General features: G+C 44.6%; 5 protein-coding genes across 6 annotated transcripts; 2 read left to right on the top strand and 3 right to left on the bottom strand.

The window, feature by feature from the left end:
• LOC137913773 (elongation factor Tu, mitochondrial-like) lies at positions 1-3,544 on the bottom strand. Its single transcript, XM_068757407.1, has 10 exons — positions 3,502-3,544; positions 2,813-2,859; positions 2,575-2,713; positions 2,254-2,420; positions 1,877-2,146; positions 1,642-1,774; positions 1,365-1,469; positions 1,130-1,281; positions 873-992; positions 1-468 (listed from the first exon to the last, which is right to left on the bottom strand). The coding sequence occupies exons 1-10, from the start codon at positions 3,536-3,538 to the stop codon at positions 262-264; spliced, it is 1,377 nt and encodes a 458-aa protein (XP_068613508.1). The 5' UTR covers positions 3,539-3,544; the 3' UTR covers positions 1-261.
• A 795-nt stretch (positions 3,545-4,339) lies between these two features.
• On the top strand, positions 4,340-7,460 carry LOC137913789 (hsp70-binding protein 1-like). Of its 2 annotated transcripts, none has more exons than XM_068757425.1 (8): positions 4,340-4,400; positions 4,656-4,836; positions 4,934-5,126; positions 5,240-5,464; positions 6,077-6,232; positions 6,461-6,557; positions 6,649-6,760; positions 7,071-7,460. In XM_068757425.1, exons 2-8 carry the CDS (start codon positions 4,669-4,671, stop codon positions 7,149-7,151), a joined length of 1,032 nt encoding a protein of 343 aa, XP_068613526.1. In that variant the 5' UTR covers positions 4,340-4,400; positions 4,656-4,668; the 3' UTR covers positions 7,152-7,460. The 2 variants fall into 2 exon arrangements, with proteins under 2 accessions (XP_068613526.1, XP_068613527.1); XM_068757426.1 differs by lacking the exon at positions 4,340-4,400 and having other exon boundaries at positions 4,669-4,747; positions 4,796-4,836.
• Positions 7,461-7,917: 457 nt separating this feature from the next.
• On the bottom strand, positions 7,918-9,439 carry LOC137913762 (lysoplasmalogenase TMEM86A-like). The gene is made up of 3 exons (XM_068757394.1): positions 9,389-9,439; positions 8,830-9,073; positions 7,918-8,369 (listed from the first exon to the last, which is right to left on the bottom strand). Exons 1-3 carry the CDS (start codon positions 9,437-9,439, stop codon positions 7,918-7,920), a joined length of 747 nt encoding a protein of 248 aa, XP_068613495.1.
• A 967-nt stretch (positions 9,440-10,406) lies between these two features.
• On the top strand, positions 10,407-12,872 carry LOC137913754 (aspartate dehydrogenase domain-containing protein-like). Its single transcript, XM_068757387.1, has 7 exons — positions 10,407-10,461; positions 10,633-10,777; positions 10,857-10,941; positions 11,109-11,258; positions 11,682-11,905; positions 11,990-12,129; positions 12,835-12,872. Exons 1-7 carry the CDS (start codon positions 10,407-10,409, stop codon positions 12,870-12,872), a joined length of 837 nt encoding a protein of 278 aa, XP_068613488.1.
• Positions 12,873-12,922: 50 nt separating this feature from the next.
• LOC137913752 (glycogen [starch] synthase, muscle-like) lies at positions 12,923-20,831 on the bottom strand. The gene is made up of 16 exons (XM_068757385.1): positions 20,704-20,831; positions 18,964-19,082; positions 18,561-18,742; positions 17,730-17,921; positions 17,317-17,502; positions 16,912-17,056; positions 16,633-16,750; positions 16,354-16,474; positions 16,143-16,249; positions 15,952-16,011; positions 15,626-15,818; positions 15,299-15,425; positions 15,108-15,203; positions 14,827-14,990; positions 14,662-14,742; positions 12,923-14,582 (listed from the first exon to the last, which is right to left on the bottom strand). Exons 2-16 carry the CDS (start codon positions 19,079-19,081, stop codon positions 14,346-14,348), a joined length of 2,127 nt encoding a protein of 708 aa, XP_068613486.1. The 5' UTR covers position 19,082; positions 20,704-20,831; the 3' UTR covers positions 12,923-14,345.
• Between the last annotated feature and the right edge of the window lie 434 nt (positions 20,832-21,265).

Raw genomic sequence — 21,265 nt, forward strand, 5'->3', positions numbered from 1 at the left:
TGTGTCCCTTTCAGGTCTTGCAACATGTAATTGTCAGTTTAACAAACCAAACAAATGCTTTTTAAAATTATTTTACTCATAAATGACACAAATTGATGGTCTGGCTTCTTAACATAACATCACATTGACATTTTGGTTGGGTGAAAATGCGTAACACACGTGAACTCGTTTGATTCCTGTCCTGTTTGAGGTCTGCTCAAATGTTTAAGTACGGTATTTATTTATTTCCATGTTCCTTTCTTTTAACCAGATACAGGCAAGTTAGGAAGCCCGTGCTGCCTTCTTATCGGCGCTTGTTCCCCACGCCAACACCTTTTCATCTTCTGTAAATGTCAAGATTTCTGTGACCAGGCCAGTGCCAATGGTGATGTTTCCATCTCTCAGAGTGAACCTTTGTCCTTTTTCCAGAACCATCGGCTTTAAGAGCATGAGGATCAAGGACGTATCCTCACCAGGCATCACCATGTCCTGCAAGGCAACAGCAACACACAGGAGGCGGGTTTAATTCTTCACTGTTACTGTACAAATGGGAGAATCCATTAGCATACGGTAGCAGCAAATATTAAACTCATGTGTTCGAAAGCTAGCTTTAAACGGCTCGGTGCAACAGATTTCTACAATGAACACCATCAGTGGCCATCCTTCAAATCATGTTTCTAAGAAAACAGTAAAACATATATATATATACATTTCTATTTTCAAAATACTGAACTAAAGTCATAAGTAAAATTTGGTGAAACTACAATTAAGAGTTTGTGAGATGCACCGAATAAAATGCCAACAACCTTTCCATACAAAAAACAACCACAACAAACAAAACAAAAACAATTTGACATCTGTTTACTGACACAGACAGGCACACACACACACACCTTGTCCTCAGGCAGCGTTATTCTGCAAGCCATATCCCAGGTCAGAGAGAACATGACAGGTCTGTAGTTGTTGATGAACGGTTTGTGTCGGCCTCCCTCCTCCTTACTCAGAATATACACCTGTAATCCAGGAACACACACCCCAACCCAGATACAAACACACATCAGTGTTTTCTGTACAGTCATCTACAGCAAGTGCGACTCTGCGTCTGCCAACTGTTCCCAACAAAACACTCTGGATCTGTGTGACCTCGTACCTGGGCCTTGACTTTTTGGTGCGGCTGTATGGATCCTGGTTTGCACATCACCATTCCTCTCCTCACGTCTTCTTTCTTCAACCCCCGGATCAGAGAGCCAAGGCTATCGCCTGCCTCCGCCCGATCCAGAGACTTGTGGAACATCTCGATGCCTGAACCCAACAGCACAAAATTGATTGTGAGCGTTTCAAAAATGCATACATTGTTATTAGACTTAAAATAATTCGTTTCTCACCTGTAACCACGGACTTGAAGCAGTTACTGAAGCCCACAAACTCAGCCTCGTCGCCTTTCTTGATGAGACCCCTCTTTAAGGTGCCCGCCACCACCGTACCCCTGCCTGAGAGATACGATCGACAATGGGATGTGACATTTTTAAGGTCACAGTGAAAATATTTCGCCTCTCGCCACAAACGACTCTATAAGCAGTCGCGTCTAATGCCACGGCGACCCTTACAGTTCAACGTTGGGATGAACTGTGCACTGGCTACACACTTCTCATCTTTTCATACCTGGAATGGCATAAACTGTTTCGATGGGTAGAAGGAAAGGTTTATCCAGCTCTCTTTTGGGCTTTGGAATATACAAATCCAAAGCGTCCAGAAGTTTCATCACGGCATTCAAGCCAAGCTCAGGTTCTCTGTTCTGAGGAAGAGTGGGATTTTTTTTTTCTTTTCTTTTAAATGCTCAGCAACCGACAGTGCAAAATAAAATCTAAGACAAATTGTTGCCAGCCGCTTTGCTCACCTCCAGGGCGCAGAGGGCTGACCCGACAACAATCGGTGTATCATCTCCGTCATAGCCAAATTCCGTGAGCAGTTCCCGGATCTCCATCTCCACCAGCTCTAACATCTCTTTGTCCTCCACGACGTCAGCCTTGTTGATGAAGACGACCATATGCTCGACGCCTATCTGCCTGGCCAACAGCAGGTGCTCCCTCGTCTGCGGCATCTGGCCGTCGGTGCCAGCGACCACCAGGATGCAGCCGTCCATCTGAGCTGTGCCTGTGATCATGTTCTGGGGGGGAGGGGGGGGGACAGAAGATGGCTAGGTGTTTATTAAAAAAAAGGGGGGCGTTCAATTTATACTGAAGCTTAAAATACGTTCTAAAAAATGAATAAAACCTTGACATAGTCAGCGTGACCAGGGCAGTCTATGTGGCAATAATGTCTGTTGGCTGTCGTGTACTCCACATGAGAGGCGTTGATAGTAATCCCTCTGACTCTCTCCTCAGGAGAATTGTCAATCTCCTCGTACTTTTTGTAGTTAGCGCCGCCGGCTTCAGAGAGCACTGAGGACCCAAAACAAACAGGCCAAAGTTGCATTTCTGAAAGCTTAAATTCCCAACCTCTCTTTTGTCACTGGATCAAATTCAGTCTCGAGAGCAAATGCAATAATTGAATGTGCGAGTTTATCAGAGAACATCCCATCAGGTCAGTCTGAACCTTTCGTGATGGCCGCCGTCAGGGTCGTCTTTCCGTGATCGACATGCCCGATCGTTCCGACGTTAATGTGAGGCTTCTCTCTGACGTACGTCTTCTTTGCCTCTGCAGCAAAAGACCGCCGACCCAGTGGCACGACACACTAGAAAAAAAAAGGACGACACAGGGAAGACAAATATTTAGAAAAAAGTTCCAGAATCTTTTAGAGAATCTGGTGGCCGTGGTTTCTGTGCACACTCACCAACTTGAGGGAGCTGTGCAGAAGGCTCGGCGAAGCAAGTTGGAGGGCTAAGAAAAGGCATGGAAATATGCATACTTAGATAATGATAGATGATTACAACACAAAAAAGCTCATCTTAAATATTTATTTCACAGTCAAATTTTTAAAACTCATGTTTCCCTCAATCAACACATTCGTGTGTTGGAATAATGTCTCCCTTGTCCTGGTTTAAAAAATAAATAAAACAAGGAATCATTCTAATTTGGAAAAGAAAGAGGAAACGAAATTTCACTGCTTATAATTGGGAGCCGAGACGATTTATTTGAGTGACGATGTGAGCAAATGTCAGAGATTCGTGGTTGCATGCAGCTAAGTGCAGCTGTATAGCAGCTAGCATGACATGGGACGTCGTTTGTATCAGAATGGAAGACTTAACAGGGGAATTCCCTTTTAGATCAACTTCTGTTTGCTATCTGAACACAGTAGGTATATATCTATCTACCACAGAAGACATTTCCGATCTTTATTCATCGCTCATGTTCGGCTGTGTGACCTTGCGCTGCCAGCGAGAGGCATCATATAATTCGTTCGTGATACGCCATATTTCTACAGCCGTAAACCAAAATCACACCCCGCTGTTCAGAACAAACAAACTACTGCGAAAACTGACTGAAATTCATAAGTTAACGATCAATATTAAACGGTTTTACCGGAGAAACATGCACGCAGTCTCACGAGCGCCGCCATTTTCGATGGTTCCAACAGCCAAAGACGATAAACGCATCAAGCGATAAACTCCCCGGGTTTAAAGGTGTCGCTTCAAGAGGCTGAGACGCTAAAAAAATAATCTTATTTAAAACAGACTGTTTGTGCAACTTGTGATAAGGAGAATGATCAGATTATAGTGGTGTTTTTTCCTTATATTGCACGTTTCGTCGTTCGAGGCAACCAGCTTCTGTTTCCAAACGGTACATGCGATCATTAGTCAATAAATGTTCAATAAACCTTGTGATTTTCTGAAATGCCGTTTCGGGAATAAACACACAAGCTGGCCAGGTGTCTGATGACTGGGGAGACATCAGTATATCTCCATCTGGCTGGCGACACTTAATTAACACACATCAAAAATAGATGCAAGGATTGTATTCAAAATTCACATTTTGTAATATTAATGTTGGTGTAGGTTCTCGATCATCGGGTCATCGGTGAAGGACGACTGAAGCAAATCGATTTCCATCTGGGGGGGGGTCAAATATACATAAATATAGAACGTACGTTCTTAAATCAAACATATTTAGCATTTTACACACGACGATAGAATTACAAGGCAAGTACGTCTCTCAATCTTGTTGATACTCTCTGCACGATATGCGCGCAAGACTCACCCGGATTTACCTTAAATGCGCTAATATTGCGAAGTTTCGCTGTTTAAAAAAAAACAAAAAACATTGTCTTCAGCGTTGCTTGCGAGTGTTATAGAAGGTTTACGGTAAAGCACGGCCGCCCCCTCGCCATTCGCAAGATTAGCTAGCTAGCTAGAATCGTCCGGCCCCTTCAGCAGCGTTAAACACCGCGTGTCGTTTTATTTAACATTAAGACTGTTTTAAAGGTAAAATCGGGAAAATCATAACTGTCAATGGGATTAAACTCCACTCGTAGCTGAATTAAAATCTGTTTCTAGTTGTGTTAACTTAGCATTTCCGTATCGAATGTTGGCGTAAGATAAATTAGGTTTCGTAAACCTCTGTTTATAGAGTTCCTTCTCTACACGTGCTTGTCTCGCTGGGGGTTCATATCACGACCACTGGATCCACCTGCTCCATAGTAGCTGTCCCTCATACGAATGTCTCTTTCTGCTCTTCAGCTGTGGTGCAATCATGACAGAAGACAGACGGGACAGGAGATACCAGCAGAACCTCCAGGGGGTCCTTCAGATGGCGGTGGACGCTGGAACAGGTGCAGGTGCGGGTGCAGGTGCAGGTGCGGGTGCAGGTGCAGGTGCAGGTGCAGGTGCATCGGCTCCTGCCCAGCCCATGTCAGAAGAGGTAAGATGAAGTTCAGCTCTGAAACGTCAACGTCGCATTCTGTCCTGTTGCATCGAGAGGAAGGGCGAGACATTCTTCTGTTCTCCCTTCGTGGCAGAGGAAATCATGGCTGACAGTAGCTCTCGCTGAGTTCGCCGACTGTCAAATGGACGACGTCGCGGAGATGAAGCGCTTCTTGGCGATCCTGCGTAATGAAGGAGCACGAAACGAGGAGGAGCAGGAATATGACCGGCGGGAGTCAGCTTTTGAGGTGCTGTCAGAGCTGTGTGAGAACCTGGACAACGCTCGAGGTTTGTTGTAAAGGACGGTCTAATATTTGGATCGGATGTTTGCCTCGGCCTGAGAGCCGCTCGCTGAAACGGCGTTGTCGGTGACCCGTTTCTTTGTTTCTCCGGCCTCACAGACCTGATGACTCTCGGCGGACTGGAGCTCTGCGTCTCCCAATATCTGTGCCATGTTCAGAGTGGACTGAGGTGGCGTGCTGCTGGGCTCATAGCCGCCTGTGCCCAGAACATGCCGCAGGTTCAGGCCTACTTGCTTGGCATTGGGGTGTTACCCACATTGCTGCAGCTCACAGACTCAGACCCCGACCCCACCGTCAGAGTCAAAGCCCTTTACGCTGTGTCATGTGAGTGTCTCCGGCAGTGCTACTAGTTACCCTGAATACTACTACTAATACTAATACTGGACATTCGGCTTGTCCCATCACGGGTCCCCACAGCAAATAAATGTTCTCCACTTCACCCTGTCCTTTGCATCGTCCTCCCCAACACCAGCCACTCTTGTGTCCTCCCTCACTACGTCCATGTATCTTCTCCTGGGTCGACTTCTAGTCCTGTTCCATCCTCAGCATCCTTCTACCGATACAGTCCCCGTCTCTCCTCTGGACATGTCCAAACCATCAAAGTCTGGTCTCTCTGACCTTGTCTCCAAAACGTCTAACCTTCACTGTCCCTCTTATTGTCTCGTTTCTAATCCTGTCCAACCTGGTCACTCCCAAGGAGAACTTCAGCATCTTCATCTCCTCCACTTCTAGCTCCGCCTCCTGTCTTTCCCTCAGAGCCTCCGTCTCTAAGCCGTCCATCATGGCTGACCTCACCACTGTCTTGTGGACGCTCTCCTATCACACAAACACACCCGTTCCAACCCGCCTGCACACGAATAGAGGCATTAATGAATTTGTAATGCTTTAAATATTTTGTACCTTGTGATGCAGTTTTCATTCAATCTGTTGCTTTAGGTCTCGTTCGAGAACAGGAGGCGGGACTCCAGACTTTCCTTTTGCACGACGGCTTCACGGTTTTAATGCGAGGCATGGAGTCAGAGAATGAGAAGCTCAAAACCAAATCGGCATTTCTTCTGCTCAACTTGCTGACGTCACACCCCGAACAGAGAGGTATTGAGAAAGATTGGATCTTTCTGTTAAAGAAAGGTGGCACACACACACACACATCACTGGTGAGCTTCACGGATATCCTTTGATATGCATCTGCATAATCTCTACAATTTCTCAAATCCGCACTGTTCCACCCGATTCTTTCATTTTTGTAGAATAGTCATTTTGGAGCCAGTTGTGAGCTTTTCATTTATGATGTCTCTGATACCTGTGTCCTCCATTGTGCAGAGACAGCCGTCTCCATGGGAATGGTCCAGCAGCTGATATCAGTCGTCCGCACACCTCACGCATCTTTCCATGAACATGTGCTTGCTGCCCTCTGCTGGTAAAGAAACCATTCAGCACTCACACTTTGTTTTTGTTTTTGTTTTTCCTCGAGTTATTATACGCTTTTTGCATCCCCGATGTCTGTCTAGTCTGGTGGAAGACTCTCCAGAGGGTTTAAAAGACTGTAGGAACCCCATTCTGGGTCTGGAGGACTTTCTAAAACAAAGATCTGCAGAGCTCCAAGGAAAAGAAGAGAGTCAGGTAATTTTAGTCTGAGTATTAATTATAAGGATAAATAAATAAGCTGTTTTGTTATTACTATTTAAGCTGCAGCGATGGTTGTTAGGATAGCTGTCTAACTCGTGTAAATCTACAACTGCATGACTGCTGTGGAAGCATTGGGTGCCACACAGAGTCAAAACTACATGTCAACAGGGAGAATAATTTAATAAGTGAATTATATAATTCTTACAATCATCAGACAAACAAAATCGATGTTGACTCCAACATTACTTCCTATTGGTTTGATGCTTGACCTGCTTTTTTAAAGTCCTGTTTTTCTTTCTAACAGGAAGAGCTGGACTTCTGCGAAAGGTTGAGGGTTATGTGTTTCCGCGGGCAACAGTCGGATGACAGTGGAGTGGATCGTTGAAATCTTGTTTGCCTCAACTGTTCTGTTTTCAAGCGTTCAGTGTTCAAAGACGTGGCGGAACGACCCGGATTTGGTTCTTTAGCATTGTGCCATGTTTTTAGGCCATTAACACAGATGCTGTTCTTATTTTGTGTTTTACTTTATAAATACCTCTAATGTTTAAAAGAGTTTTCCAGTTTATTTTATCCCACAACTTTCAATTCTTCTTTCAATAATTTAGATCTGAATATTTAGCCCTTACATCCCAATGTTGATCTGTTTACATGTGTAATTTCACATTTTCTCTGATATTAAAGAATTTACATTTCAGTTGACTGTTCTAAATATGAGTCAGTGTTATAGGCACCACTTTTTTTATTCTTCACGTCATATAATTGTATAAAAAAAAAACAAAGGAGCATTTTTAAAAACGATAAACATCCCGTCACCACCGACATGTAAACATGGACTTCAGGCAAAATCACTTTGCTCGAACGACAGAATCCACATTTTTTATTGTAAAATGCTCTTTGAGTTTCTTTCAATCTTGTTTGTGGCGTTTAAAAATGCCAGTGTGGCCAGTGAAATGTCAAATACAAATCTAGCAACACATAATATGGCGCGGTTCTGAACCCAGTCAGTAGCAGTCAAGAAGAACTGACCCTGTTCTATTTACGCTTTGCTGTATTTTGGAAGTTAATATAAACTGTATGACCTGCTATAAATTTGCAGGCAGTATAACAAGTTTCCCAGAGTGTCGGACATACTGCAGGATTTAAGGATATGTCTAGTACCTCTTCCATTTTGGGTAGGATTCCTTGCTCTTACCTGCGTCTATATCTCCCACTGCTATTAGCAGCTGTGCCAAATAATATGTTGTCATGACAAGAATGCTTCCGTGCTCTGTAGGCGGCATCACCTTGAAAACCTGCACAGCCAGGGACAGGTCAGAGACTATGAAGGACAAGCTTCCCAGCAGAGTCGGCGTGTGGCGGGTTCTGATGGCTAATATCCCCATGAGCGTAATGAGAACAACGTAGACCCCCACAGCTGGAATCAGCACATCTGCATTTTGAGCCTTTAGCAGGAATGGGTATACACCAATGTAAAAGCCTCCCCCTATCAAGCACAGAATAAGGTATAGGAAACGCATCCCGGAGGATGAGGGTCGTGCTGCGTAACGGCTGGACAGGAAGGTGAGCGAGTAGAGAAGATGAGCCACAGCGAAGGCGCCCATTCCTGAAACACATACACCATATTAGGGGTCAGTTTAGTGGCAGCGTGCTGCATGTTCACTAACGGACAGCACGAGCATCAAAGCCGTCCTATTGAATGGACCCCATCTCATAGATTTTATGGATCAAGCCAACACTGACCCATCTTAAAAGGTCCTGGTTCTGATGCCAAAAGAAGGAAGAAAAAAAAACATCAGTGTTAGAGCTGATCCTGTTTGATCGAACCTGCTGACCCATTTAGAGCTCTCTGAAAGAGCCCCTTCTCTTAGTAGTAGTATTTTTGTTATGGACTGATACACATTAGAAATAAATATCTAAAACATATAAACTCTGCAACTTGAATTTTGTGGGTTCTGATCACAATCAAAAATAAATAACATGACTGAATATGGAGTGTAATTTTATCTCTATTAGTATTAGTATTAGTAAAGATGCATCTTTAAAATTCTACAGTCACCGCCTACCATGCAGAAATAGCTCAGGCCACACCAGGCAGCAGTCTCCCACAGCAGAGAAAACCAGTCCTCCCAACACACCCGGAATGTTCCGACTCCCGTTCCAGCTCAGCACCACTGCAGCTAGTAGGAACGTCGGCGCGGATTTGACGCCCGCGGACACCATGGATGCAGGCATTCCAGGAGTCCACAGGTAGAAGTACAAAGCTGTGGATAAGAAAAAGGGCAAGAGGGAAAAAAGGAGTGCGCAGGACTGATAGAAGGATGAAAAGAGACGGGGAAGCCACAAAATGAACGGTCAGCAGTAGACTGAAATGAAGACACCAACATTTCTGTTTAGGACATCGGTGTGGGCAGCCGGCAGCCCTCGTGGCACCCAGGTAGCAAGTCAGGTCTCAGCATTTTGCTCAAAGGCATACCAGTATGTAAACTGGGGGAACTGGGACTCAAACCACCAACCTCCGAATAAGTGTTCGATGATTCAGCCCATTGATAACCAACCTCCCAATTTGTTAACCATTCTATTCCAAACTGTTTATAATGTGAGCAAGTGAAGTCTGTCAGATACCATATTTCTTCTCTGCCGCCTGTCGTAGGCGTCTGTCTCCAGGATGTCCATCGTGTGTGTGGTGGTGGGGGGGGGGGGGGGGTCAAGCAGACGCCTCAGCCAGATGACCTTGTTACGATCGCTGCTGGGAATATAATCCTCAATAGTTTTCTCCCGTTTCCAAGCTCTGTCCCGCTCCACTTATTTTGCGTTTCACACCGGCGAACTTTGGACAGCTCTTTGCCATTGGATTGTGTGATAACAATGTACTCCCCGAGTTTTCATACCCAACAACTGACCTTTGACCTCTTCTGATGGAAAGTATTGATGAACACACAGCGGGCAAAGTTTAACTAGCAGTAAACCCAAATGTGAACAAAGGTCGTTACTCGATATGTGAACTAATGAATTCAAATGGAACATTAATTGTCGGAGAGCAAAGAGACTTCCTTGAAGAAAACCAATGAAATCTTTGTTCTAACCTGTGAAGAAACAATTCAACTCAACAACTAAGACAAGAGACGGCGCTGTTGGAGTGATTAACTGCATTCAATTATTATCTGATAATTGGTGAGTTTGCTTGCCTGCAAATATGTAAGATGAGATATGTGTGGGTTTTGGGAGGTGTTTTTTGTTTGTTTTTGCTTCAGATTTATCTGTTGTTAGAATATTCATATTTTATGCAACAACAGAGCTATGGCATTAAAATAAATAGGAAAAAAAATACACATATTTTCCAAATATTAGCATACGCTTAGAAACAACGTAACTTAATGATTAACGAGGGCCTTCCACCTCAAACTTTGCACTCTGTTTTCCCACAATTCCCTCTGTTGCGTTGCAAAACTGAAAGGCATGCGGCGCTCGAAGGGTGTGGGAGTATCTGGTGAGTAAAACAATAAATGATCTTTGGCTGATTGAGAAGCGATTGTGGGAGCTCAGACAGGAAGTCAGGCCAAAAGCAGTCGTGCCTGTTTGTGTTTTGGTTTGTGTGGATGTGATGTGGGTGAAGGTTCTGCTTTGTTTCTCAGCACAGGACATGGCTGCCAGTTCTTCCTCCCAAAGGATTGGAGTTGTAGGATACGGACATCTAGGTGTAAACTCTTACTAAACTCCACACGATTTCATTGTCTTTCTAAAATGCTATTTTCTCTTGGTGATGAATTCCTCTGACAATGAATATATTGTACTGAACATTCTTTACTCCCTCTCTCTCATGTGTGTGTGTGTGTGTGTGTGTGTGTGTGTGTGTGTGTGTGCATCAGGACAGTTCCTGGTGCAAAGGATCCTTAAAGATGGAGCTGATCATGGACTTTCGCTGGCTTTTGTTTGGAACAGAAATCCTGACAAGCTCAAAGGTGTCGTTCCCGCTGAGCTCATACTCGATGATCTATCATCGTCAGCAAACAGGTGAGAACAAACGCCAGAAATAAACGCGGAACACTGGCTCACACATTCAAAAAAGAGATAACGACAGCGTGTATTCCAGGTCGTGTGACGTGGTTGTGGAAGTGTGCCATCCACAGATAGTGAACGATTTTGGGCTTCAGTTTCTGTCTCATTCGCATTTCATGGTGAGATTCTTTTTGTGATATTATGACACACCTGGAGAGATCTTATAAAGAGACAGATTAATCTGCAGCATGGAGGGAAAATACAGGATATAAGCAGGATTTGTAAAAAAAAAAAAAGATTCACAGTGTCCTTTTTTCCTGGCTTCATCTCTCCTCCTTCCTCTCAGCTTGGCTCCCCATCTGCGCTCGCTGACCCCGATCTGAACCAGAAGCTACGTCAGGCAGCTCAGACGTATGGGAAGACGCTCTACGTTCCCAGGGGGGCGCTATGGGGAGGCCAGGACATCCAGAGGCTGAACGATAGTGGGGATTTGAAGGTAACACTGGTGTAGGGGAAGGTGTGATAGAAGCCCTTCACCTGCTCTATTTTACATTCAGGATGTTGAACAGTGGCATGCCAACCCTAATGCTATCAGGGTAGGTCAGATTGGTGCTCAAATGTTACTAAAATGTTGTGGGATTCCCGCAAGTCTGTAAACCTTAGATAACAAATTTGGCACAGGTAGAGAGGACCACAGATAAAGTAAAGCATTGTCGAAATGGTTTGTCCAATACATGCCTACATAAAAAAATAAAAAACAGGAACAAAAGTTTATACATTTGAATTTATCTTGATGTTTATCCTAATTCTTAAATAGATAAATGTCAGAGCTCTGTTTCATTTCATTTCACCAGCAAATGTTTATTTATTCTGCCTTGGCGTGTTCTGATTTAAACCTTTCTCCTCTCTCGTTTTCCAGGCTCTGTTCATAAGAATGTCCAAGCATCCATCCTGCTTCAGGCTGACAAGAGACCTCCTCTCTGACTCCACGGAGGACGAGGGCCGGCGTGTTTTATGCCGAGGCTCAGTGGCAGAGCTGTGCCCACTTGCACCAAACAACATCAACACTATGGCGGCTGCAGCAGTGGTGGCCGGAACGCTCGGTTTTACTGGCGTTCAGGGCGAGATCGTCTCCGACACAGCGTGAGGCTTTCTCGGTATCCTGCAGGCCCAGTGCAGCCTCTCACGTCTCCATGACGACAGGTTTCCTGCTTCCTCCTGCTCCAGGTTGAGCGACTATCATGTGGTGGAGGTGGAAGTGACTGGGCCGACTGGTTTCTCAGTGAACACAGTGAGGAGGAATCCAGCCAGACTCGGAGCTGTAACCGGCAGCGCAACCTACACCTCCTTCTGGAATAGTCTGCTGGGTGAGTCCCGTGTCGTTCTCAAAGCGCGCGCTTAGAAGCGGTAATCAGATTACTTCAGTGAAAGTATCAATCTAAAAACATCATTAAGATCTTTGTCTTTAGTTTTTTTTTTTTTTTATTAAATAATTGAAGTGGATACAATTAGATACATTTATCTGCAGCATTTTTTCTTTTCGATGAGGCAGTAAAAGTCCAGGGTTTCCCACCTCAGACCACAATCTGGGATGATTAAGATTATAATCTAATCTATGCTTTTTGTGGATTTGTGGGTGATATTAGCTCGTTCCAGCCTCAAATACCGTAATTAAAATGGTAATATCTAAGATATCTAAGTAGGTGAAACCTAAAAAATAAATACAATCTAGACACCAATGAGAAACCTTTATTTTTTTTTAACAACGAGAAACAACTGCTTGAACAAGATGTAAATAATTATTTTCCCCCTCTTCCTCCCACCTCTCTGTACTATATTTAAATATTTAATGTTGTCAAAACAAACAAAACACTATTTTAACTGCAGTCAAGTGGAATAAAATGTCCCCAAACTGCACTCAAGCAGATTAAGGAAATGCACGTTATGGTTTTTCGCCACCGACTACAGAAATCCATTAACACCAATCAGATAACTGATGTAATAAAATAAGTGTTTAGGATGAGGGGACTGTTACTAAGCTTGTTTTTTCAAACTATCTTTGTTTCTCATAGCTTGCAAAGGTCACGGGGGCCGAGTGTACTTGTGCTGAAGCGGATGAGAGGCTGACGAAACTAACGACAAAGGCCACCAATAAATAAATCATTTGTAAAACACTAGTTTTTATTTTTTATAGCTATATATCACTTGAAGTTCATCTGGTGCAGCAAAAGCTAAAACCATTACAAGGAGTGTGAGAACAAGCCTGGTAAAACCGTTTCGTTCATCCATGACAGACGAATAGCTGCGCTCCTTTTCCAACACTCATTATTGCCCTTGACCTGAAAACATGGCTGCCAACTCGGAACGCACTCATTTTTCCTCCCCGTTTCATTCCTTTCAATAATAAATACCTGCCAGTATTAACCATGTTCACACAAGCCCACAATCAGACACACATGGAGTGTGTGAGGTTATTCGTGGGTGAAAGGTTTTGATACAGTAAGGTGCAGAAAGAAAACTAAATCTCACACACACACACACACAGTTTTGAATATGAAAAATAACCATATTTTTCTTTGCTTCTATTTGCTACGACTGCGTATCTGTGTTCAATCTACATTTACTATCCATCCTGGTTTGCGTTTGGTGAACATGTTCATTTGAAAGGAAGCAGAAAACGCCACAAGACGTAAAAAGGGCGAGTACCGGTACATGAGTACAACTATTTATGCATGTAGATTGATTTGATGTGAATACTCATGTGTGGGAGATACAAGTATCTGCCACAGACAAATCTTTAACTCCAATATAACAGAACTACTTGTACTGGTAGAATTTACCGTACCATGCTATCCAGGATAATCCACAGACGTTACTGTGAGCACTATCATGCAGGAACTATTTATTTCTACCACCTCACTGCACAGGACTCCTGCACCAGCTCATGGACAAGAGGCTTGTGTTTGTGACGGGTTGAGAAGTAAACAATAATACGCAGTGACCTATTGTTGAGCTGTGAGCTCGCTTCATTAATTTAGAGAGCCTCTAATTCATGGCATCGGCAGATGGATGTTCACGCCTGTGCAGCGATAGAGGTGGCAGGGGATGTTTAGTTGAAATAATACCGTTCCCACATTTAAAAAAATGACAATCTTTTAGTGTGCATTGGTGACAAGCTGGTAAAAAGGAGAGTAATGTGGTTTCCTATACTTCGACCTCCCTGCAAATGGAGTTTAAAGACTCCTGTTATTAAATCAGTGCTCCAGTCCTATGTTATCTAGTTTTAGTACACTACAAAACCCAAAACCGGGGTTTACGCTAGTGATACAACTAAAATCATTACAAAACAGACATTTGTAAAATTCTATGGTATGACACGGGTGAGGAAGACACTGACAGCGACGCAATTGTTTTTTCACAATAACCCAGTGAGCGAATCATCACTCGCCTGCACCTGCACTCATCTAAGCTTTAAAGCTTTTGAGAGCAAGGATGACTTTTAAAACTGGCACAGATCAGGTTTCCCCAGTGAGGTTTAGCATATTCATCACGATTGAGCGTATGTGCGCACACGTCTCAGTTTTTAATCACTCGGCACTCCATTGCCGTTCCCATTGGCCACGTGGGCAGCGGAGGACTTGTTCTTGAAGGGCTGGGTGTACGGCTGGCGGATGTTCACCCGGTCCTTTTCAGCCTCCAGATCCTCGTCGTAGCGCTCGTCATCGTCTTCCTCGGCCTCGCTGTGGTGCGGGGATGAGTGACGGGACAGCGCTGGAGAAGGAGGCACAGAGGCTGGTCGTGGATAACGGAAACCTGAGGTCTGGGGAGAGGAGCCAAATGTTACGAGAATCCCAAGTAGTGGCACACGTCTGCATGAATGCAATCAGTAATTCACTTACTGAGGTGGGCTCATGAAGGTCATACATGTAGGCCTCAGGAAAGGCTTTAGCCAGGGCCATGTGACGGGCGGATATGTAATACTAACGCAGAAACAAGACAAACAACATGAATCCAACTTTGAGTTTACACATGGAATGGAGCGGCCCTTTTGGGATTCTTCTCACCCTGCCGAGGTATTTCCAGTCTAAGAGGTCGCTCAGACGCTCGGTGCGGTTTCTCTGGATGATCCGCTGGCGTCGGCTCTGCTTGCAGAACTGGAACAGGAAGGAAGTGAGCTGGTTACAAGATTCGTCGACTCCCCGGAACCGCCGGTCCAGGATGTAAATACCTGCAAATAAAGGAGAGAGCGTAATGAGGAAAGAAGGAAAATTATCCATGGCTATCACTTCAAGACAAAATTGGAGAATAACTAGGAATTTCGAATATAAAGCGTGAGAAAACGCACCATATGCAGAGGGATCAGCTATGAGTTCCTCCATGAAACAGCCAAAACCTGAGAGGTTGGTAGAGATCGATGGGATTCCCATGACTGTGCACTCAGCTAATGGTAACAGAAAAAAAAAGAAGTGAGGCTTTAATATTCTACAATACAGCTCAACACATAAAAACTCCAGGTCATTCATCAATGTGTCAAACCTGGTGTGTAGCCCCAAGGCTCATAATAAGAGGGGAAGACCCCAAGGTGGCAGCCTCTGACAAAGTCCTCATAATCCATTGGAAGTAGAGGTGAGGTGGACGAAAGGAACTCCGGATGGAAGATAATCTAAACAGAGGAGAAGCCCTCGGCTTTCAGAGTCAGATTGTATGAAGTTATCTCTGCAGCAATCTTAAAATGTTTGGCATGACGATCGCAGCAGAAACTCATTTAAAGCATTGATAGTTCAATTTAGGACGCGAGAGGAACTCTAGCATGCCAGGATGATCGTCCGTTGCTCTGCATCGCGGCGCCGACAACTGGCCCACCTTCACACGGTCAGCAGAGCTATTGAAGAGGCCAATTCGGCGTACGCAGCTGAGGATGGGGTCGCTGCTGTCCTCCAGCATATTGTGCGTGCAGATTGGAGGCTGGCATTGTCTCTGATTGGCAAAGATAGCGCGCTTCATTATGGTGAAATCCTCTTTGTCCAACATCTTGGAAACATCTGGCAGCTGCCCTCTGATGGGAAAAAAAGCTTGATTTAGGCTGCAGGAAACTTGACGCTTAATGTTTTATCAGCTGGGAATTCATTTCCGAGATATGTATGCAGGTGTCATGGGCGGTGTCGTCTAGGTCTACGGGTCTTACTCACACTAGGAGGGACTCGTACAGTTTCTTTCCGAAGCGTTCCTTCACGGTCTGAGCAGTATCCCTGCCAGGAACACAAATAAAGAGAACATAACCTTAAAACAAGGCAACTACAAAGACTCTCGGTGAACATGTCATAGATGAGTTTAGCACTCTGGCTGCCCGGTTCACAGCGTTAATTCTCCGTGAGCTTACCAGAGCTGTTTCCTCACTGCTTGGCCCTTCAAGGTCTCCACATTGAAGTTATTTGTCCGAGCAGGCATGATAAAGAACGCAATAACCGTCACGTCGCTGTGGTTGACCTACAACAGCAAGGCCGTCCATCGCTGGGTTACATCTCGCATTCACCTTTTTGTTTCTCTCTCATTCACATAAAACCTTCTGCTTGACATCAAGACACACTTACGCGCAGCAGATAGTTGAGTCTGGCTAAAGCTTCCAGGAAGATGTCGGCACCTTTGTTGGAGAACTCGTACCTTCCGGCAATGAAGAGGAACAAACACTTATCCAGGTTGAAGTCAAGGTGTCTGAAAGTCAAAACAAAATCTGTGTAGCAGTTATTTCACAATTTAGAATGCTAAGAAAAAAAAAAGCTACTTCTTCCACTCTTGTCTCTAAAACAAATATTCAGTTCTAGTCTCAACAGTCCTGCATGAACATTGAGTTGTGATGTGAAGTGTCTGACCCATAGAAGTGTCCCCTGACAAACTCCTGAATCCGACTCTTGCTCTGAGCGTGGAGGTTCTGAAACTCGTGGACGGCAGAGAACTTCTTCACATTGAGCCCATTTGGCGTAACGATGTCTGTGTGTGACGGCAGAGATGATGTTAGCAGAGCTGCCTTAAGAACAGCATGCACCAGAGTAAAAAAAAATTAAATTACATTTAACTGCCCTGCACCGGTTAATGAGGAGCAAGGATAGAAATGAGCCAGGAAATTCCTGAATATCAAAACGGCCACATACTAGGCTTCCTGTTGAGCAGATGCTCGGCCTCGATGGCTGTGATCTGCGACACCGTGGTGAAGACGTGGGCGCAGTGACACGCTGCACGCTCCAGACAATAGCGATGGTAGATCTGTCTGTCGCCCGCCTCCTTGTCCAAGTTGAACTGGATGAGACACAAACAGGACACAGACGCCACTAAATGCCATGATGAAGTTTCTATTTCATTTTTTAAATAAAGTATTATAACAACCTACGGGACAAGCCGAATGTCCAGTAGGTTAGAACTGCATGTCAAAAACATGTTTGATTGCATTAATGTTTGCCAGTCCTGCAGCAGGAACCAAAGTCAAGCTGAAAAGCCTCTTTCTATTATTGAGTGTCTTTTTAAATTGCACTCCTGCATAAGCAAATGTCCACAAATACCTCTGCAAGCTTGTTATAGAAGTCCACATTTCCAGCACACAGGTATCGTCCCAGCAGTGTGGCGTGAGTGGTGAAGATGGTTGCGACGGGAAGCTGCCTTTGTCTACACAAAACCAGTCCAAGACCCGCCAACCATTCATGGAAGTGGGCCACAATGTGTGGAGGCTCCTCAGACTGAGCTGCATACTGCGTTACGAGAAACAGCAACGTATAATTAGGAATAAAGTTTTTTTCCAATGTTTATGTTTTGATGTTTCTACAACACAAACGACACCCAGACAATCCCTCATCGTTCCGTGCTCAACCTCTCCTTTTGACACCAAAGAGCTAAAACTATTTGTTTGATTATTATTTTTTTTTTTTATTAAATAGAAATTATTTTCCTTCGTTATTTTTCAAAAATCTGAGCGGACCTCTCCCAGAAGCCAGGCTGTCAGAAAGCCAAACAGCACAGCATCGTTGGCCTCGCGGTCAAACCACGGGACGCCAATGTCACAGAGGTCCCACAGCTCGCTCTTCCAGGTGTCCAGAGACCAAGCGGTGAAGCCGACGTCGATCAGAACGACGTAGGGGCTGCCCTCGATCAGCCACCGCCCGAAGTACACCTGAGAAACGTTTTGCAATTGGTGGTCAAGCACATCGTTATTTCACAACATAAAAAAAAAAACATAAGGGTCGCCGTTTAATTTAAGTATCACTGATCTTTGTACTCATTGTCTTGTTTCTACAGATAAATGGGCTGAAACACATTTCGATCCGACAGTCAAACATCCTTATTGATGACAAATTGTTTCAATCAGAGAGAACTTGCTTCGAGTACAGAACTACTCAACCGAGCGTGCAGACCTGACCTAATGAAATACCACAACATGAACATCTTCGGTCCAACCGTGCTCTGACTAAAAGGTGGCGTGACTCTTTATAGAAATGGGCTGCACTATCCCTTTAAAGAGTTCCACCAGCACTACTCAGCCTTGCTCTTCCACTCGAGAACATGTCCAGAGTGACACAGCACAAAGGACCAAAATTAGCACACTCACGAGGACAGTCATCTATTTCTGGTGCGTGTCTTTCAGGGAGACACAGATATAACGTCTAACCTTTCACAAGGAAATGTCACAGGGTTACGAGACGTAGTAAGGAGAGAGGGCGGGGCCAAATATGCGTAGTCCTTGACATGACTGCTATTAAAACAGACTGAACTCAAGCGTGTCTGTGTGTTTGCCGCGCACGTCCAGCAGTACCTTGCACCCACTGGCGTTCATCTTGTCAATGGTTCTCTTCAACGTGGGGTTGGTGGGTTCGATCAGCTCCACCTGAGTGCGCACATTGCTCTCTACGTAGGGACCCACCAGAAAATAGTTCTCCCCCCACTCTTCCGCGGTCAGGCGCGCTTTGGTCTGGATGACGGTGTAGATGCCTCCGACTTCACGCAGGCACCAAACATGTCACACGGACGCACGTAAAAATAGGGACAGGCGTGTGATTATATTTAACCGGATCAAGGATTGTGTCGATGACAGAAATCTCTCTGCAGAAATGACCCAGTGATTTTAAACAATATCTAATAATAATAATACATTATTTAATGTCACTAACTGTAAAAAGGCTGAACGAATACACGCACACACACACACACACACTTGCCTTTGTTAGCAACTTCCCATGCAATTTCAAAAAGAACTGCATTTTCCAGATCGAACTCCTCGTCCCACTCCTCCAGCCCCGACAGGGATGTGACGGACAGGCTGCGAGCCAGCGGCATGCTGGGTAGACACAATACATTCATCTTAACAGTGTGCATTTTGAAACCCATGTTGTAGCGTTTGATTTCACTAATTCAATTTATTAAAAAAAAATACTTCAAGTGCAAATGACACCTTTTTTTAAAAACAACGCTACCAGTTCCTCGCCCATTATGCGTATTATTCTGAAACCACGCCTCCTGTTTCAGAACACTATTCCATTATACTGTGATGTAATATCCCGTCTCAATTCTTTAGCAAACCGCATGCTTTTCTTTTGCACAATATTTTGTCCACCCGTTGAACCATGGGAAATGCCATTTCATGTTTGTGGTATTTGCTCTGCAGATGATCAAAGGGCATGTTCTGGATACTATTACTACTGCCTCTATGTATATAGACACATGTACAGTTATACCCTCGTATATAAATATTGACCTACAAACATGCCATTGTAACTCCTGGCATCAGAAAACGTCTACAGTTTACGAAAGGAAGGAGTTTTTACGAAAGCGTCTCCTTTTTAGCTGAAAGATTCATAAAGTGTAATCAAAGGAGGAATGCGTTTCTCCTGACTGTAAGATGCAGCGATGGCACAACTTTGTGCGAGAGAGTGGCGTGGGCGAGCGGATGAATGGCCGAATGTACAGATAAGGATCCAGTCACTCGCACTTTGGCTATTGTTGAGCTCTGATGTGATGCAATCAGGTGAGGTTGAGACATGTGAAGAGAATGAACCTGTGCACAACACTGGGTTGCACATGTCCAGAAGGGAAACGGTCTTTCACAATAACCTCGTTGACAGTTTTGAGGATTCTTACACCATTCATAAAGACTCCACCGAGCTGGAGCAAACTCCTGGCACAGGAACCGACTGACTGACTGGGGAGGAAGTAAAAGGGCACACATGATTGTTTGTTGCCATAAAGACCCATAAACCAGATCACCAGACTGATTGCTGAAGACTGTAAACATATTCTTAAATAACATTCCCCTCATTTGCACTCATTTATTAATATGCAACTGATGTAAACTGATGTAAACATTATTGAACTGTATGTTGTACTACGCACCGGACGGAGCAGCGCTCCTAATCTCTTTGCATAGCCACTATTCAAAGAAAATAAAGGCTTTCTAATTTCTATGCTATTTCTAAGTTCAAAAATCCCCCCCCATTCCGAATCAGAATTTCATTTTGCATATTGAAATGTGTTCAGCTTCTAAACTAGTTGTGCATCATTCATAATCTGTGCACGCTTGTTCCTTTAACCCGCGTGTAAATTAAGCAGCAGGTGAATTCTCCATCCTTGAGAGGAAGAGGCTTTCCAGTGCACAACACTGTTTAATAGGTGATCCACCAGCATCTATTAAAAGCTTTTAAGTTTGACGTGATACTTAGAGAGACAACAAAATTAATAAATCATTAAAGTAAATATAGTAAAATGTAGTCAAATTCGACACCTGTATTGAATTTGAGTGCCATTATCTGCCATCTGTATTTTCTAACGAGTTGCGCTGCGGACGTGACATCCAGCAGGCACCGGGCTGCAACAGGACAGACACGGCGTCATGGTGCGCGCTCGGGCCCATTGAAGGCACGACAACCGGCATTGTGGAGTTTATAAGCTAAACGTCGACTCACCCTTCGGTTTCGTCCTGGCTTGTCCGAAATGAACTACAGTACACACATTGGCATCTGTCGCAGTCAATCCCTAAGGAGGAAACCAGCAGCAGACAAGCGAGGAAAAGGGGGCGGCGGCTTCAGTTACGTGCCAGCGATTCACATTGGTTCGGTCGTCCGTACTGGACAACCATAGCCTATGACGTAGCAGTGAGGCGGGGCATTTGAATGGGCAAGGGCCCCCAGCTGCTCTCACATTATTCATGAGCTTCCTTCCCATTGGCTTCACGTCTGCTTCTTGTACCCGCCTCTGTAGAAAACGCGACAGGAACTGGGCGCGTTCGTAAATAGAGAGACCCAATTGGCTGAGCGGAGGTTAAAGGGCTTGCCGTGGATTGGACGCGTCATTCCCCACGAAAGAGGAGGGTTGCGTCGACGTCACTTCCCCTGAACCTACCATACGGTTTCCGCTTTTGGTTGTGTCGTCATTGTCAACAAAACTGAAAATTTCCGCGCTTTCGTTGGCGAACGTTCACAGATTGAAGAAGTTGGCGGGAGCGTTTGTCAAGAAGAAACGCTGATA

This window comes from Brachionichthys hirsutus, unplaced genomic scaffold, assembly GCF_040956055.1.
Source record: "Brachionichthys hirsutus isolate HB-005 unplaced genomic scaffold, CSIRO-AGI_Bhir_v1 contig_853, whole genome shotgun sequence".
In the NCBI taxonomy this organism is placed as follows: Eukaryota; Metazoa; Chordata; class Actinopteri; order Lophiiformes; family Brachionichthyidae; genus Brachionichthys; species Brachionichthys hirsutus.